At 36.4% G+C, this 14,344-nt stretch overlaps 1 protein-coding gene across 2 annotated transcripts in view; it reads right to left on the bottom strand.

The window, feature by feature from the left end:
• RB195_000097 (uncharacterized protein) overlaps positions 1-13,230 on the bottom strand; it is a gene marked incomplete at both ends in the record, with an annotated part of 30,975 nt that extends 17,745 nt beyond the window's left edge. For both annotated transcript variants that reach the window (XM_064196246.1, XM_064196245.1), the window contains 2 exons: positions 5,012-5,157; positions 13,182-13,230. In XM_064196246.1, coding sequence (XP_064052126.1) covers positions 5,012-5,157; positions 13,182-13,230 — 195 coding nt within the window. The remainder of the gene's footprint in view (positions 1-5,011; positions 5,158-13,181) is intronic.
• Between the last annotated feature and the right edge of the window lie 1,114 nt (positions 13,231-14,344).

Below are 14,344 nucleotides of genomic sequence, written 5' to 3'. Positions count from 1 at the left end.
TTTTTTGTAGCTCTCGTGATTTCAGGAAATATGTAGATCAAGCAGCATGATCTGGAGATGCTAAAACTTCAGAATCCTTGATCGACCCCACCCAGAACAACATCGTAAACAAAGAGGAGCAATGACTGCGCCGTATACTCTGCTGGTAAGCGAATAATTTTTATTTGTTTGTCTGAAGCTGTGTACTGAAGGTTTTTCAAAATCACTTCTATTTCAAAATAGTCTAAAGGTTTTATACCTTTTATGATAGTGGAAAATGTGGGTTTAAAAAACAGTTCACCATTCAAAACAACAAGTAAACAATTAGGATGGTTCGTTACTTTCTGATAGCAGAAGTGAGACCTTCGCCCCAACGTCAAGATCAAGAATATTTTGGAATTTTCAGAAAATTTCAAGTTGCGAAGGGATATAATCCTAGAAAAAAAAGGAGTCTGAAAATAGTTATCGTTCGGAGAGACATCACTATTCACTTGTGATTCATTAGAAGCTTAAAGATGGAGCTGAATTGAAAACTTGGGTATTTTTCCTATTTTGAACGAAAGCGCTGTGTTTAATAAAAACTTTCGAGTGTCTAAAATGTTGCAATGGCAGGTGGAAACGTCCTGAAAAAAACTCCCTTACTAGGCCGTTAAGCTACCCTACGACCCATATAAAGCTAACTAACATAATTCAGAGGCATTTTGAGGAGCTATTAGGTTGACATTTCAAAAATTTTCGAAATTCTTCGTAAGCTAGTGATATCAGAAGAGACTCTGATTGAAAAAAAAACAAATTTAACTTTTTTTCTTTCTCTTTCTTCTTTTTCTAATTTCTTCTTCTTCTAAATTTGTCTTCTAAATCTCTTCTTCTAAATCTCTTCTTCTAAATCTCTTCTTCTAAATTTCAATTTCTTCTAAATTTCTCTAAACTTTTAAATTTCTTAACGAGTTTTACTTCGTTAAGAATTTCGTATAGATACAAAAGTTGGGACATAAGATTGTGTTTGTGGTTTTCTAAAAATTCTCATGAGTTCTGTGTTAGGAAAGTAATGATTGCGCGCGCGTTGGACGTGATGTAGTCTGATTTTTTCTTTCTAAAATACCATAAAAAATAGCTCGAAAGTGCATATACGCTGAAGTGCAACTCTTCTAAAAAAAATCGCATTCCGAGGATCAATGCAGCGCCATCGTGATGCTGCTATGTGGGGGATGGGAAATAGTTCCAAAAAAAAAACAACTCATTAAAACCTTTAGAAAAGTTATTCACCAGGATCAATACCCGATTCGAAGGATAGGGATCTTATTTCAATTTTATTTTTATATGTCTGAAAGCAGCAAAAAAGAATAGCCGTAGAGAGAACATAAGCCGTGAGTTCCGCTCTTCTTTTTCGCTGAAAAATATTTGTAAATTTTTTAATGTAAGTTTGATAGGTTAATTGGCATGTGGCGGTTGACTCTATTTGCTTATAGGGACGGGAAAGAAAGAAAAAGGAAATTTGGGGTTTCTCTCGAGTTTTGCTAAAAAAAAAAATGGTGCCGGTACGCTGGGCGTAAAAGAGGAGTGAAATATAGTTGACGTCGACTATGTTCAACCGGGTAGGCGCGACTTGTCTGCTCGCGACAAAACACGCTCATCCTCTGTTCGGCACGCGTTCTCACCTCACTCTTTCCTCCCTGAACGAATCCCTGGAGACCAATTTTTATTATTTTCAGATGAAAACAGCCCCGCCTAAATAATTTTCAGCCTCTAACAAACGCAAATAATTCAAAAACTCTCAAAAACGCTATCGTAGTCCAATTCAAGGTGTATTTAAATCTTTTGCCGTTCCCATTGAACTATAAACGAACGAATGAAAGTCGTGATTTCCCCGAACGATTACAAAGTATTCGGTCGATTCATTCATGAGTCATTCGAAAGACAAACACATTGCTATGAATAATTGCATACCATTTGTTTTGAAGCGATGACTTTATTCCCCGCCCACACACTTTTGCATCCAAATTTGTTTGTAGTTCATTCGATAAGACTATCAAACTATGCAATGTAGGTACAGGGTACATACAGTAACTTCTAAGAGATAAATACAAAATTCAGAGACAAAGAATAATTTTTAATAGATTTTTTTGAATAGAGAAGAAAGAATTTTCAAGGATTTCCAGCATGATCCAAAAGCAAAAAACTGATTCATGATTCTAGGCATTTTTTGCTAAGAGAAAAAGAGTCCCAGTTAGCCAACTTCTTATTTAAAATGTCAAGGAAAAACGTTAGTTTTGTATTCTTCTCCATATTTTCATTCATGGACATCAGAAGTTCAGCTTTGAGCTACAGATTCAGATAGCAGTCTACTGCAGAATCGTTTAAGAGAAGCTTAAGTTTTGTACCGCCGATTTTTGGATGAAGAGATCAATTATTGACCACAAGTTCATGAAATCGTGGGACCTGGGACCTTTTCCAGAAACCAGAAACTTTTCAACAAAGATCTGGTATGGAAAAAGAGAATTCACTCCTGCGCTGGGAACGCTGAAATTGTTCGACGATATAGATTTCAATTTGATCGCTGTTGATTGATCAAACCTAAATAAGCAGCCAAGGGATCTGCAAAACCCGATTTTCAGGCAGGTGCCAAGTCTGTACTGTATGGTCAGTTTTCACAGGAATCAAATTTTCACAGTAAATGAACTTTCTTGGATCAGAAAATGATTGACGCTACTCTGAATGAACTCAAAGTTTGTCAAAGTTGTCGGATTAGCCACTAAAAGACTGTAATTATATAGAAATTCGGCGGATTTTTTTTACAATTAAGAAAACCTAATTTATAATTAAATTAAAAGATTTTTTTTTTGCAATTAAGAGAATGGAATGCCTACATTGGATCTATAAAGAAAATATAAAGGTAAATTCCTGAGTTTTTTTTTTTTAAGTCTCTTCTATTTAGACACTGATTCCTTTTTTGCTATATACTATGCTACTATAAAAGAAGATTTAAACAAATATATTTTAAGAATTGATTTCCATGTCACTCCCAAATAGTAGAGATTAATATTTCCAAAAATAAAAACCCGATTTTCGACTGAAGATGGTGCACAAAAATATGCACAACGTCAATAAAATTACAAATAACTTGGCTTAGTTTAAAAACTGGATTCGACCAACAAAAATAAAACAAAATATTCCAATGGCTAGCGTGAACGCTGGAATATAGAACTGAAGTTCGAAAAATTAAGTCATCCTCTACAGTATCCACATAATTTTCAGAGATCTTTCGGCTCTTTGCATATTCTTGTGGGCAGTGACCAATTCATTAATTCTGGATTTTCATTACACTGCACCAGATTTTTTTTCGTAACTGAAACTGAAGAGAACATTTTTCTTACAATAAAATTTTTTTCGTAATAATTCATTCATTTTTTTTCTCATGACATAATTTTTTCCTGCTGTGACATTTAATCCTTGAAAAATAGTGGTCATCCGTTTATTTCTAAATTATCTACAGCTATAAGCCCAGTGTTTCTCGCTTCTTCTCAATTTTTATGCTAAAGCTATAGAATTTGGAAACCTTAACATCTTTCAAAAAACCAAAAAAAAATCCGTGAATTAGTTGTCCTCGCTTAATTTAGTTGAGGATTCCCCCTCACCTCCTCACATGAAATCTATGTTCCTTCGTCTGTCTCCGATACAAGAAAGACTCGCGGAAACTAAGTACATGTGCTTTTCCCAAGACAGACATGCTTTGGTGGATTAAGGTGAAAGAATGGGATCTTCGTACTTTCGTGTATTAACTAGCGCTAGGCTGTGATGTTGTCCTTTAAAGGATCGAAATGAGGAGAGAGAGAGGGGTGGCTGCAGAACTTCAGCTATTCTCTTAGCCAGACATTTTCGTAGAAGGACATTCGAACTCAGTACGCACACAACACACATGACTTCATAAACTCACATCTTTCAGGAGAACATGAGGGAAACGAGGGCACACGTACTTTTCGGAATATTCGTCGTCACTACGACTTGGCTGACGAATAATAAACAGAATGTGAAAACAAAAAGTGCATGCTAAGAATGTGAACAGCACAGACATGGATGGCCCTTTGCTGACTACATACATATGTACGATGTTCAAGTTCATATCTAGGAAATCCAAAAAAAAATCGCTAGGATTTACCTCAACGAGTCAAACTAGGAAAACCGGGCTCCATTTCCTATTTATGCAAGGAAAGGAGGAAGATCACTCGTTGGAATGGATGTGCTGTGATCTCGTCTTTGTAGAACTGCAGCACGAGACTAGGATCAGTTATATTTTAGTTAGTTAGTTAAATTTTAGTTAGTTATTTAGTAGTTACTTTTAGTTCCTTCAAATTAGAGTCTCTGTTTTACAAAACAAGTGGGAAAAACGGTGAGAATTTTTTTTTCTTTTTGCACATCCACAACCACAACGCTAAGCAAGCCGTTCTTTCGAAGAAAAAAAAATCAGTGTTGAAATCAGATTTGTCTGGAAGACAAGGACATCGGCTTAAAACGTTTGCGAGTACCACCAATTCATTGTATACGTCACATACACATTCCCAAATCTTTTCAATTCTAAGAAAAGCGAAACCATCCGCTTTATTTTTTGTCTTTATATTCTTAGCAACATTTTCCTTATGTATATAATTTGATTTTCAAATTTATTTTCATGCTTAGTTTTCTCTCCAAGAGGCAAAACACGAAGTATTTTTAAATGCAAACACCATATTTCTCGTTTTTGGACGGAATAAAAATAGCTGAAGTGTTTAGAATTCTTAGTTCTTATATGTGTACGTGAAGGAACGTGCAGTGTACGTACGTTAAAATATTCTTAATTTCATCTTCGAAAAAAAAATTCTGTAAAATCAAAAGAAGTTAGTCGTGATGAACTAAAAGTCTCAATGAGAATTTTTCCAACACAGTCTACTTTTTTCATCTCTCACCTCTTTTTTTCTGTCATCCTACAGCACTCGGTGCAAAATTTTCTCGTGTGTGTGTGTTTCTAGGAAAACGGATTTAAAATCTTCCGACTCACCGATCTGCAAGTGCAGAGTATATATGGACAATTTGGTGCATGGTTTTTCAGGATCACTTTTTCACCATGTCCTTCACATTTCCGGCAATACAACACACGTGATTTGGTTGGAGTCGGCATCGACGACGTGGGAGATGTGCCGAGTTCTGGAGAGGAAGCATCAAGAGTGATTATTGGCGGAAGCATTTGATCATATGGGGTCATCGTTATGGGTGGAGGATGTTTTCTAAAAAGAAACGAATATTTTCTGGATCCAACAGAATAACTGACTGAAAGCATGGGGAACGTAAAGAACTCGACACAGAAACACGAATAAAAATGCAACCATGCCCTAAGCGTAAAGAATTGAACACGTGCAACAGTTCGATACAGTAACTGAATGGTGAACTGTAGGAGACACCTTTCGAAAAAAAAAGCCTAAGATAACAGCTGTTATCAGTCGCAGGAGTCCGTAATAATACCGTAATAATTGTCACTTCTCGTATCGAACGGTTTTGACGTCAAAAAATTCCAGGGAATATCCAATGAAATTAGATTGTACTTTCAACAATGCATAACTCTTAACATAGGTCTTTTAGAAAATTGCTTCGTACGTAACATCCTTAAACGTTTTAGGGCACTAATATTCACTGACGTCAGTGTCTCACACATCAAAGAATGTTGTTATGATCTGTACATTCAGGAGAAAGAAAAATTCATCCTAAAAAATCACTTAAAAGTGAGAAAGAAGGAGGAAAAACGTAATGTTTGAAGAGGTGAATCCAACAAACCATTTGTTATCACATCACATGTCTGTGATTATGGATCACTTATTTTGCGGCGTACATCCAGAAACAAAAGAAAGACAGAAAGAAGAAAATCCACTAGTATCTTGGTTAGGATTCTCTCAATTCTTATCTCACACTCATTTCATGGCCTTGCAAAGAATTATTGTGTACTTCGGGGCTAAAGTGTGCTTGAGTGGCTTAATAAAATTCGAAAATTTTGCTCGGATATGAGGTCAGAAATGTCACGACGACGTCCATTCTTGGTTGAGGATATTTGAATTCAACACGTATGTCTCAGAGAGGGATTTTGGGATGGATTTTCATTCTTTTTGGGTAGATTCACTCGTTTCATGGCGAAATTCACTGAAATTTTTCACTATTTTTCCTGCATAGAGGATCAGCACGAGACAGATGGAGCAGGCGAATTTTAGACTGACAGCTGAACCTTTGAGATCCTACAAAATTCTATTACGCTATTATTTTGTAGTCGTATATTTTCCAATCGTTTTGTTTTTATTTACTATTTATTACGTTTTTAATGCTTTCCGCCCACGTCACTAAATTTTTAAAAATCATTTTGGGAGATTTTCAGAGAGAAAAAAAACGTCTGAAAATCACGCCCAGACCTGACGAAGGAGAATTCCACAAGAACTCCAACCTTACATCAACTGGTGAGTGCCGAGGCACGTTAAATAAGGCGAAAATAAAGCTGCTCGTTGTGTTGTAAGCGTGAAAAATTCACGATAGAAAAAAATTCACGATTTGCAAAAACCGTGGACCTCTTCCCTGGAACTCATGCAAAGCTGTGCAAAAGTCTACTCCGCCCACGTCACTATGTACTAACAACTGTGTAGCGACGCAAAAATGCTGTAAAAATTTTCTGATGACGACGTTCGACGTTTCACGTCAGACGCAGTCGATTAGAAAGTACTTTGTTGGGTTTCTCTGAATCTTATTATATGCACAACGATAAAATGTCTGATTAGTGCAGGAAAACACAAAAAGACAGGAAAACAAGCCAAGCGCTAGGATTTGTGATAGCACCTTGTCAAAATGTAAACCGTCTTAGATGGGATTTCTCCTGAACAAAAAAAAGCTATGTACTGCCTAAAACTGCCTAAAACTACGTACTAATAATTGCTGTTCCAGCACAGAATTCGTACTGTAGCTATCACTCAACTATAATTTATCCTCAAAAGGAAAGGCAATTGTTTCCCGCATGCCATGGAGTGGAGATAGGATCAGAGAAGGAAAGAAAAAAAAACAGAGAGAACACGGTCGAACCTTCCTTTAACCATGTGCGCAGTTGTGGATCTATGGATGGATTTATGAATTTATCTTTAATTTTCTTTTCTTATGGTATCCGTTGCCCGTAGAACACAACAAATAATCAGATACATCTATGTACCGTATTGGATTTAACTTTAATTGTACCACCTATGGAATTCCAAAAGTGAACACTAGTGGAAACTGGATCAAAAATTTTTTGTAAAAAAATCCACAAGTGCTTGTTTTTTTTCCAAAAAAAATGTTCTTAGCCTTGAATCTATCCATTTACGTAGGTGACTGTATGAAAGTTAGCTGTATCGAAGTAAAAGCTGTTTACAATTCAACAGAGCTACGAAAGCAATTGACCTTCTATTAGATTACCCGGATTACGTGGAAAGAAATGAATACGGGGAAGATTAAATGAATTGAAAAATTTTAAAAAATTTACTAGATTTATATTGATACGATCATGATGCAAAATATTAGAAACAGCTTATCTGCAGCAGAAAATGAAGCTATGTACTGCAGCTGTAACCATCCGTTAAGGTAATGAGTGGGTACTGTATAGATGTATGTTTGTTTTTTTTTTCATGAAATGACTTTGATGAATCTTCTGAGGTTGCAAGAGATTGCAACTCACTTCAGAAGTTCTTGAAACCAATAAAAATATCAAGAAAAGGTACTGAGACCTAAAAAAAATGGATGTAGATGTGAGTAAAAAAGACAGGGAACTAGTGGGACCTCATTCAAACGTCATCAGGGATGTGTATGATGCAGCTGTGGTGAAAGGCGAAAGCTTTGTTTTGTTTTCAGCAGCAGCAGTAGCAGCAGAATTTTTGTTTACCACATTTGCAGTATGCAGCCGTGACTACGTATGAAGCCGCCAACTAAGGCTACAATGAGCATGTATGTAGAAAACAGCGATTAATTCCAAATGTTTTCCTTACGCTGAACAACTTCGACGAACGACTAAAAAAAGGTTTCAACAATCGCCGCTAAAGCAGAGATCATTGGTTTTCTGGAACGATTTAGGTTTTATAGAAAAGCCGTATCTTCCGGGCCGTTTTTTGTGGGAATTAGGAAGAAATGGACGGATTCACCCCCCTCTCCATAGTCTCCCGTCCCGTATACGAATACTCCACCTGAAATCCGTACCACCTCAGATTCGTGGAGTGATGCATTTAAACTGTGAAGTTTCATCGAGTTAATGCATTTCTGCTTAGAAGTTACGCAAAACCTTTATTTTCTATTAGAGTAATCACTGAAATAATCTATTTAAATAGTTAATGTTGAAAAAAAAACTAAAAGAGCTGCAGAAAACTTAGGCCCAGCAAAAAATATGACCTCGAACCTTTTTGCACCCTCCCACCCCCTAAAATAAGAAATATTTTTTGTTGTGACTCTACAGATTTTTCTTGTTTTATTGAGTAGTTGAAAATGTTGTTTTGAGAGCATTACAATAGATTCTAAAACTTTCAAAGAAATTTGCCACTTAAAAGGAAAAGTGGGAAAATAAAGAAAAATTTATAAAATAAAAATGTCACAATAATTAATTGATGCCAATTATTGTTTTAAAAAAACAGCAACATGATGGTCTCTTTCTACATATAGTTAAAGGAATAAAAACTGCTGTTATTGTAGTTGTTGCCTTCCCAAAATCTCACAATATTGGATTTTCAGCTATGAACTCATTTAAATCCTCCTTCTAAATCGTCCTGAAAGGAACTTCACTTCACCCTCACATCATTTCTCTCAGAGAATGCACTTACAAATTAACATCTTCAGGAGGACAATCACATACGAAGCGCTTTCCAGAATTTCACGCGACAGGTGAAGGCATCACTTCACGAATCTGAGCTGGTACGGATTTCAAGTGGGGTATTCTTATAAGGGATAGTAGATTATGGAGAGAAGGATGATTCCGTACATTTCTTCCTAAGTTGCCGTAAAAAACGGCCCGGAAGATATGGCTTCGGGCGTTCCGGCGCACTATTTTCTACAATGAGTTCGATTGGAGCGCGGCAGCCGTGTGCACGCGCCGCGGAGGTATTGCATTTAAGTGAAGAAGTATTGGATGCCCAACGCCTGGAACTGCGCCGACAAACACCAATTCTCGTGAAAATCACGAGAATTTTCGTTTTGCATTTGCTCTGCAGTCTTTGTTGTGGTTAGTTGCTGCTGCTGCTGCTGGGGTTGCTGCCAGAAATCATAGTAAACAAATACGTAAGCATGCATTGTTGTTGTGATGGTATGCAATGGCGAACGAGCGTTCGTTCATTCGTTCATTCGTTGAAAATCATTAATTCGAAAATGTAAACAAGCACGCTGAGCAAGCGTAGCAAGCAAAACAATCAAAGCAAATACAGAATTTCTGACTCAAGAAGCCGTCGCTGTCCCCCCCCGGTATAAACAAAACCTTACGTATTAGCATAATAACAGAAAACAGAAAACATAATGCAATGGTTTGGACGATAAACAATTCACAAACTCAGATACATACATACGTTCCCTGAAAAGGCGGGAGTTAATTTGCAGGACTTGCATTGAGGGAACGAAACTACATACAACTGAATAAACAACGCTTCGAGTACGTTGTTATTCTGACGTTAATTCTGTAGCGGAACTTATGAAAAGGTCATGTTCCTCCGTAATGGAATCCCAATCGAAAACAATGAGATTCCCGTCTATTTATACTTGCAAAAATCTCTTTTTTTCGGAGCTAAAGTTTAGGAACAAAAAAAAATATGGATTGTGATCAGCTACGGCATCGTTATGCTGAAAAACTTCCACCACATGAGCATTACGATTCCAGGAGAACTGTATACGGATCTTTTCACATTCTAACAGATGTTTATACCTCGTAAAAAAGAGAGAAAAAAAAAAGAAATTCGCTCAACCGCAAAGTGTAAACCCAACGGCGCAATTTCAGTGGTGCTGATTAATCGCATTGTTCAAATAATGAACGAACATCAAGCAGAATCTGATAGTTGGAGAAGTTATAGAGTTCTGTCGAGTCAGCAACTGCACTCTCCACAGTCTTTGCCATTAAAATACCCTGAGGGGGTTTGAAAATCATTGAAAATCCAGTAAAAAAAAGCTGAAAGTGAAATGCAGCTATTTTCGCTTTAAGTTTGTTAAATAGGCTAGAAATTTTTGGAAATCTTTGTATTTTTTTTTGTTTTTTGATATTCTTATGCTTTTAAGCCAACAAAAGAAAAAAAGTTAATTTTTTTACAAGCAGCAATCACTGATCTACTACTTGATAGACGTTCGAAATATTCAGGTTCAATGATTCGGGACTAATTCTACTCAAAGAGACCTCCACACGTAGTTAGAAGCAACAATTTGAAATTAGTTTCAGATAAACTACACCAGGAACATTTCCTCAGTTCTTCAGAATTCTCCACGGGACCCAAATCTTTTCAAATGAAAAAATCCCATCAGCAAGCACACCTTCGTGAATTAAAGCATGAACAACTTTTTTTTAGTTGAAATGTTATTAAAAACTTAGTACTTTAAAAAACTAAAAAAACTTACTTCTTACACTTTTTTTTACTTTGAAAAACTTACAACTTTTAACAGCCTATCAAATTCGATACTACATCCAACTTTTTTTTAGTTTCCTATGTAGATTTTTCGGCTGTTCAAGTCAATGGAACGGAATTCAGATCGCTTTGACCCTGATTTACAGTCTTTGCATGCCATAAAACGTACATATTAGACAAAGCACGAGGTGACCATCTAACTCCACCAATAAACTTCAATCCTGACTTTATTCTTTCGTAATGAGACGTCCTAAATACATCACAATCTATCTAACGTCATGTACAATCTTCTTCTTCTTCACCTAAACAGATTCATCAGAGGAAACTAGGACAAAAAAAGAAAATTAGGGGAGTTTATGAGAAAAAAAAATAGCTTTCTTGTACTATTTTAGTGAAGATTTAGTGATTTTAGTGATAAAGATTCACGCTCTAACTTTTCCAATTGAAAATAAGATGTGGAAAATTTTCTTTATAATTAATTTTTTTGATTTGAATTTGAATTTTATTTCTTAATTTTAATTTTTCGATTTAATTTAATTTTTATTTTCATTTAATTTTTTAATTTAATTTAATTTCAATTTTTAATGACTTATTTCTATTATTTATTACGATTGATATTATGATTTATTTATGATTTTTTAATTTTTATGTTTCTCTAACGTGGTAGTAATGAGAGTTTGGAAAGAGATATATCTGTGATTAATGTTATTTAGCCACTCGAACCACTCAAAAACTAGACAAATGGATACAGTACCTTCTAAAATCTCTGGAAAAGATCCCGAACAACTAAAACTAAAAGAAAATCAAGTTAGCTTATGCTTATGGATTACTACAACAACAGAACAGACAGTGCTTTACCAGCTGCCCTACGTACGAACAGCCTAACAAAACACACACGCCCACGGACACAAAGACAGACAGATACACAAAATTTCAGATGAATCCGGAAAAGCGACGAGTATACGATATACGATCCAGCGAAGATCTCTCAAAATGAGGAACAACCTGTGCAAAGCTGTGAAGCAAAGCGAAAAACAGAGCAAACAGAGCGAGAACAAAGCGAAAATTAACTTTAAATTGAAATATCAACTTTAAATTAATTTGATTTTAATTTTTTTATTTTGATTTTGTTTGATAATTTTAATTAACTCGAATCTTTCTATTATCTTAGTATTGACAGAGCAAAAGTTTAAAAAAGAAATACATACATACAAATCACTAGCGATCTGTAGGGACTGAGCTGGGTTTCTGTAGAAATTTACAAAATATTCACATCTTCATTGGATTTTCGTTGTAAGTTGAACAGAAATTTGCTTATATTTAATTCATAATCCGCTATTATTCTTAACTGGCCGCTTTTCATTTTTTACGAAAATTATTTGATTTTGTTTTGGTTGAAAGAACTGGCAAAAATCCCATCCTCTCTCCTACTTCTCATCTTTGAAGAAAAATTTCCAACAGTTTCGTGTTCTTTTTCTTTTCATAGGGTCCTAGTATAAGGATAGTCCTGGATATTGCTAAGGTAGTGGTCACGATTAAGATCTTTATAGGATTTCGTGTTTAGTTATTACAGCTGGGAAAAATAAAAAAATATCTTGAAATAATTAGCAAAAAATAATCCTCCTGGAAATCTGAAATGACCATGCAAGGCTCAACTAAAAATTTGAAAAGAAAAAAAATTGAACAATCACTCAAAGCTCAACTAAAAGTTTTCTTGAAATAAATTATATAAGGAAGAGCAGTTCTGAGCTGTAGCTCTCGTAACTGAGAAAATACCTTTAAAGGCAAAAACAAAATCACTCGAATCGTCCTAGTCGTGTTCCTGGATCAAATCAGCCAGATAAGGCCAAGAGGGACAACATTGGAAGTCTGTCAAGGAGCTAGGAGATTCAAATAATTTTTGTAATTGAAAAATATAGAAGAAAGCAAATAAAATCTGCACAACGGTCACCATTTTTAGTTCATATACGGGAAGCGTTTTATTGTACAACGATCGTTGAAATAATCGGAATTTGTCAATTCAGTTCGGGATTGTAACTAATTCAACCTCAAAATACACATCCTACATTTTTTCGGTGCTTCCCGAAAATTTTCACCAAAATATCATTCTCTCAGCCAATCCACAACCATATTTGTACTACTAGTGAATTCATATGGAGCAGCTCTGAAGTACAGGATAACCCGGATCCAACGCATTCTCCTTAGCTCCACGTAAATCGTCTTACTACTGTACAGGTAACGATATATTAGGTTTTTTTTTGTTGGAATTTATTAAAGCCAATGTTTCAGCGTTTTCACTTTCATCAGAACTCTGGAAAACCAAGATCATAAGTTGCTATTCCTAAGAACGTCTCATCACCTTACGAGAAATATTCTGAAGCTTAGCGCACTCAAAAAATAACTTACAGGCTAACGATTACTTTATGACTTGAAATTGTTGATGTATCGAGCATCTTTGAAGTACAGGATAACCCGGATCCAACACATTCCCCGTACAAGTACGAATAAAAAAAATGTGCTTATGAAGGAGATCGTGGGACCGCTCCCATAGGTTGCTAATGCTATATAGCCGAATGAAAAACGTCTAACCTCCGTTCTTTAGCGTCAGCGACGTCATGCGGCTGTCCGAGTACAACATTCCGTCGTCATATGAGCGTCCCGCAACGAAAACGCTTCAGAGAACGTTCAATAGGAGGTCGTGGAAGCGATCAAAAAGGGTCCGGGAGATTCCCGAACTAAGCTAGCTGATCCTGGGATCTACAAAAGGTTCCGGAACATAACACGATCATGTATCGCGAAGGCAATGACCGTTTTGTGCTGGTGGTCCTGAGCAGCACGGACGTAGGTCCTAAAGAGCAGGAGGCTCTTTCCCATTTTCCCGACTTCTAGCACGATGTTGACGTTATGGTTTGAGCTGATTATACCCGTTCTTCGGGGGAACTGCTGGATTTTAGGATTTAGAAGAGTAATCATTAAGGAAGGCGAAGGAGCCATGTCGTATTTTTAGTGCATAGCACTAACCAAGACGTAGAGGAACCTTGTAAGAGAAAATCTTACCTCATACGTATATACCTTATGTACTTCCCTCATTAATCCGAAGTCCTACCAGCCATAAGTGGCTGGTATTTGGAGTAGCGTAGCGATAGTGAAGAGGTCGAGAGGTCCCAATCAGTCAAGTGACCCAACCAGTCAAGTGACCCAACAACAATTAAATTCAAAAAGTGAACGTTTCACTATTTGTCACTTGTTTGAACTTCTTGTAATATTTCAATGTACGTGAGAAAAGACCATTTATCTGCACGTTTTTCCCCGTTTCCTCACTGATAAACGCAATGCAACCTTTTGCGCAAAAACGTTAGGAACGTAAAATCACCAATTTCGAAATACGCATGTGACGCACGTAAGCGCAAACTGACACACGTATGTGTTTATTAGCTGCAGCTTAAAAAGAAAGTCAATGCTCGTGAAAAAATATCGAATGTACATATTTCTCTGGAAGGATCCTGGAAAAACCGCAGTTGATATCACGCAGCGCGTGTTTTAGAGGCAATGCCAGTAAAAATCCCGTTTTTTTATCCTCCCACCAGCAGGTAGGTAGGATTCCAGATACAGTTTTTAAGATTGGCAGCGATGACGAGACAGAATTTCTACAAATCCAGGAATCATTGGCCTCGCCAATGTGCCCTATAGGACAACTCTTCACACCCATACAGATAACAATATCCGTTCCATACGGTTTAGTTTCGGCGATA

Source organism: Necator americanus, chromosome IV (assembly GCF_031761385.1).
Source record: "Necator americanus strain Aroian chromosome IV, whole genome shotgun sequence".
Lineage (NCBI taxonomy): Eukaryota > Metazoa > Nematoda > Chromadorea > Rhabditida > Ancylostomatidae > Necator > Necator americanus.
Note: the sequence above shows the minus strand (reverse complement) of the source record. Positions and strands in the feature narration are given on the sequence as shown.